The sequence below is a fragment of the Protomyctophum parallelum genome, assembly GCF_964188405.1.
Source record: "Protomyctophum parallelum genome assembly, chromosome: 10".
Taxonomy (NCBI): domain Eukaryota; kingdom Metazoa; phylum Chordata; class Actinopteri; order Myctophiformes; family Myctophidae; genus Protomyctophum; species Protomyctophum parallelum.
The window spans coordinates 11413329-11418328 of record NC_139704.1 but is presented as its reverse complement, the minus strand read 5'-3'; the positions used below and the strand labels follow the sequence as shown (position 1 = coordinate 11418328).

Here is a 5000-nt window from a genome sequence, read left to right as displayed (position 1 = left end):
TTAACACTGACAATTCTATACTATACTGTGTATACGGACGGAGGCCTTTGGTAGGATCCGGACCGGTGTAGATTGGTAGAGAGAGGAATGTGAGGAAAATGTGGGGACGGGGATGGAGGGTGTGGGGGGGGGGGGAGAGAGAGAGAGAGAGAGAGAGAGAGAGAGAGAGAGAGAGAGAGAGAGAGAGAGAGAGAGAGAGAGAGAAAAGACAGGCCTGCATTTAGCTTGGTAAGATGTGGCAGGAGAAACCACAGTGAGAGCAGGACACATCTGTTAGGGCCACATGAGAGAGAGAGAGAGAGAGAGAGAGAGAGAGAGAGAGAGAGAGAGAGGGGGGGGAGAGAGGGGAGAGAAAGAGAGTTACACACACACAAGCAACATGCACGCCGATATAAGCATGCACACATGCAAGAACAAACACATGCACATGCACATGCAGTATACAGTATGTACACGCATGCACGCACTGTTCAGCACATATGCAGTCATTCCCAGGGTCACTCCCAAGCTGAGAACCCAGAGCAGTAAAAGTGATCAGATATATATTTTTCTGATAAAAGTCTTAGAAAAAACATCACATTTACACGACATGTATATTTGGTTGGCATAACCTATTATACAAAGCCTGGTTATCTCTACCCCTCATACACTGCAAATTCCTGAGTTTGAACTCTTAGAGGGCAACAAATGTCCTAATTTTGCTGTGTATATGCTCAATTTATTTAAGGTTTTCTTTTTCTTGGTAGTTCTTGTCTTGCTCCTTTGTGGGTCTATATTGTAAAATAAATGTGGGCCTGTAAAGCACTTCCAGATAAAGTTGTGTTGAGTTGAGTTTTAAGTTGAGCTCGTATATACTACACACATGACGAGGTCACTAATGCCTCCCTTTGCCACTGGGCTCCGGTGTTTGATTACCAATCTGGGGACATGATCTGAGCTCCCACCCATGTTCACACACAGACACGCACATTGTGTGAGATTCAATGGACCTACGGGAGGACAATAATGTGGAGGCTTCAGTTTAACGAGATCAGTTCCACTGTCCTACACACTAAAACGTGAACACACGTGGATATGCACGCACGCACACACACACACACACACACACTGGTGACCCTGAGATGTAGATCTGCTTCTGTATTATTGAAAACACTCGCTGGCAAAACACACATTCACGGCACACAAAGACAGACGCACGCACGCACACGCGCACGCACGCACGCACACACGCACGCACGCACGCACACACGCACACGCACACACACACACACACACACACACACACACACACACACACACACACACACACAGAGAGAGAAGCAACAGCATCATAAATCAAACCGATGCGTGTGCTTTTGTGTCCGCTGCATAAAAAGAACAGAAACCCATTCTCTTGGGTTCCCCCTCTACCTGTGACCAGCACTCTTCTGTCGAGCTGCGCCTAGGCAATCCCCCCCCCCCCCCCCCCCCCCTATAAGCCACTCAAACACCTCGATTTTAACAAGGATTGTGATGTGTGCATCCTTTCTGCAACACATCCTTCCATACGAGAGGGCATTTTGGCAGCATATACAGGCGACACAGAGGGACTGAGATGCTGCCACAGCGAGGCCCGCCCAGTGGTTCTGTCACGTGACAAGACGCCGTGTGTATTTCCAGCTGTCCGTGTGGCGAGGGACTGGAGAGAAAGATGCTGTGACGTCGAGGTAGAACAAGACCAACACACGTCATCAGCAACAACAACAAGCATCAGAAAACGTGCTTGTTCATCATGACCACGTCCGCGTACACACGCACACACAACTCGTAGTTTCCAGGGATAATCCTGGCGTGTAGAAACGTTACTTTTTAACCAACCACTTTTTCCGTTGACAAAATATATATCTCTGACCTACTGGACATCCATCAGGTGAATTGTTGTGTCATGTGGTGATGTTGTTGTTGTGGCGTGTGGCAGTGACGGTCAATTTACCTGGGATGTGTTCCAGCTTGGGGAAGATCCCGCGGGGCGACAGGAGCCTGTCGTCGTCCTCGTCGGCCAGCGTCGCCTGAACGCCCACCTCCACGGGCCTGCGGCCGCGCTGCAGCGCTCCGCCCAGGGCGGGCGACGGCGTGAGGGCCAGGCCCGGCGAGGGCGACGGGGGCTTGTCCAGGCCCCGGCCCACTGCGCCGGGCAGGCACGACGGCCCGTGGCATCGTTTACGCTTGTGCTCGATGAAGAGGAGGATGTCGGAGAGCGGGAAGGTGGCCTGGCACTGGCCACACGTCAGCAGGTCCTGCTCCGACGGCGAGGAGGACAAGGAGGACGAGGACGGGGGGTGGTGGTGGTGGTTGTTGTGGTGGTGCGGGTGGTGGTGGTGGTGGTGCGGCGGGTGGGGGTGGAGCGGCGCCGTGGCAGTGTCGCGCCCCAGCCGCGCCAGCCTGTCCGCGCCCGCCGACGGCGGGTGGTGGTGGTGCCCGTTGAGGCTGGCGCTCTCCTCCGAGTGCTCCGAGCAGCGCTCCGACAGCTCCTCCGAGGAGAGGACGGAGGTGGAGAGGGGCTCGGCTACATGCGGGGAGACGACGGAGGGGGGAGGGGAAGAATGAGAAGGAGCAAAGAAAGCAGACAAAAAAAGGATGAAATTAGAAGGTGGCTCTTGCTCTAATCATGAAAAGAAACGCCCGCATATGTTTTTTTTTTCTTCTTTCTCCTGCTAATTATTTAAAGACACTCGTATAGTCTGTGGGAATGTCTTCTCTCACAGCAATATACCATGAGAGACGCGTGCGACGTGCTTGTGTGGTGGGGGACGTCGGTAAGAAATCAGTGCACGCAGCTCTGTGACGCTCAAGCGGAGCCCATGCGGTGAACACCTAGAATCTGTCAACATCCCCGTCTCTGCACTTATGGGACTGAAATTAAAATGACAATGATAAGAGGCTGTAACATGTGGGACCGAAAATAAGGTGGTGAGAGCGGGGCCTCTGTGATGACAGGAACATGTGTAACGCAGGGGAAACGATTACAGCGCAGACTGATTTCGATAATCAAAATGACAGAAATCCACGTTGGAAAATAAGATCTTGCACACCGCAAAGCTGAAATCATATTGTTTTTCTAAAACCTATCAATTCCAATGCCAATGAAAGGGGGGGGATATGGAAAGTTATGGGTTAGACCAAAATATAGCGTTCACAAACAGGACATAATGACATGTGGTTGCTGTGTGATTTGATATACATGTATCGCTCCTGTAGTGTTCTATTTGTATTTTGTTCCTGTAATCTGCACAGGAGAAATTGTCACAATGTGTCCAACATAATGTGCTGAAGAGAAACAGCCTTACAGAACGCTTTTGGTCGAGAGAGAGAGAGAGAGACTTCCTATACTCTCTCTGTCTTTTTACACGTGTGACTAGTATACCTCTCCGTCTCTCTCCCTCACTGCCTGTAATGTGTGTGACTTATAGTTCTTAGATACCAACCACCTTTTTACAGCCGGAAATCGGCCTTAAGGAGCCGTTGAGCTAAATTCTTCGGCGCAGAAGGCCCAGGATTAACGCCTGACTAGCTTTTAAGATGCCTTTTGTCAAGCGGGGCCGTGCATGCCGGCGTTAAACACCAGAGTGTGAACACATGCAGGCCAGTGAATTAAAAGACAGGGACATTATTCACTGTACCTTTTTATTTAAGAAAAAAAGGAAAAAGGGGGGGGGGGGGGGGGGGGAATGAAATCTTTCACTCCAAGGTGAGGAGCCTGCACTCTTGAGGTATAGCCGTCTAATGCACGTTGACCTTCTTTACACTGCCGCCCAATTTCACATTTTAATGAACCTAAAACCACTGAGAATCAAAAAATAGATTTTAATTTTCGGTGTCTGGGTGATTGGTACAGATGTCTGATAAAGAAAGGGAGAGGTTCCTGCGGGTGCATGCCTAAGACAGTGACTGAGTGCGTTTGTGTGTGTGTGTGTGTGTGTGTGTGTGTGTGTGTGTGTGTGTGTGTGTGTGTGTGTGTGTGTGTGTGTGTGTGTGTGTGTGTGTGTGTGTGTGTGTGTGTGAGGGGGGGGGGGCTAAGAGAGAGAGAGGGGGAGAGGGAGAGAGAGGAGCATATATGCAGAGGTTGAATTTGCTTCGTGCGTGCGCGCGCGCGTGCGTGCGTCAAAGGGTGAAAGCGAGGGAGAAAGATGGAGGGAGGGGGGGAATGTGGACTAGTTCCCAGCGCGCACAGGGGAAGGAAATAACATTGAATGAGCTCGCGACGTCTGTGCGCGCGAACCGGGACACGGAGATAACATGTGATATATTCCGGTGGTTGGGTCTGGTTCCCTACTCCTTAATTTAACGGCTGCAGGTCAACTGCCACGCCGCCCCCCCCCCCCCGCCCCCACGGTTACACAACAACCCCGGGGCATTATTACATCTACGGCCCCCCCGGTTACACAACAACCCCGGGGCATTATTACATCTACGGATAAAATACAATGACCAAAAACCTTAACTCCGAGAGGAGAGCACGTCTGAAAAGCATTTGGTGGATTTAATGAAACAAACAAAAAAATAATAAAAAAAATAAAAAATAAGAGTGGATCTTAAATATAGCATGTGCGTAATTCAAAAATATATATACGCATCACTTAGATTGTTATCTACGTTTTATGGCATGGTGAAGCTGCAGAGTAAACCTGAGTTTAGGATACAGAAGAATATGCACAATTAAACGAGAGAGGTCATAAGGATAGGCTACACAGCATTTACATAACCCAAACATTAAGATAATAATGGTTCTTAAACTATACAGAAGACCGTTTCCGTGGCAGAGTAACGCAACAATTAGACCCCTTCAAAAAGTTGTGTGCTATATATATATAGCACACACAAAAAAATTATAGCAAAAAATATTAGAATAAAAAGGTTATAATTATTGGATTGTCAGTTGTCACTTTCTTAATTGCCTACATAAACTGCAAGAAATATGCGGTTTAGATTAACTGCATATACTTAGCCTCCTGGTATAATGC

The 5000-nt window shown here is 49.1% G+C and overlaps 1 protein-coding gene across 1 annotated transcript in view; it reads right to left on the bottom strand.

Annotated features, from left to right (window-relative positions):
- Positions 1 to 5000, bottom strand: part of bcl11aa (BCL11 transcription factor A a) — a 71696-nt gene that overhangs the window by 64316 nt on the left and 2380 nt on the right. Inside the window, exon 2 of the mRNA XM_083775868.1 lies at positions 1973 to 2545. Within this exon, the coding sequence (XP_083631994.1) occupies positions 1973 to 2545 (573 nt within the window). The remainder of the gene's footprint in view (positions 1 to 1972; positions 2546 to 5000) is intronic.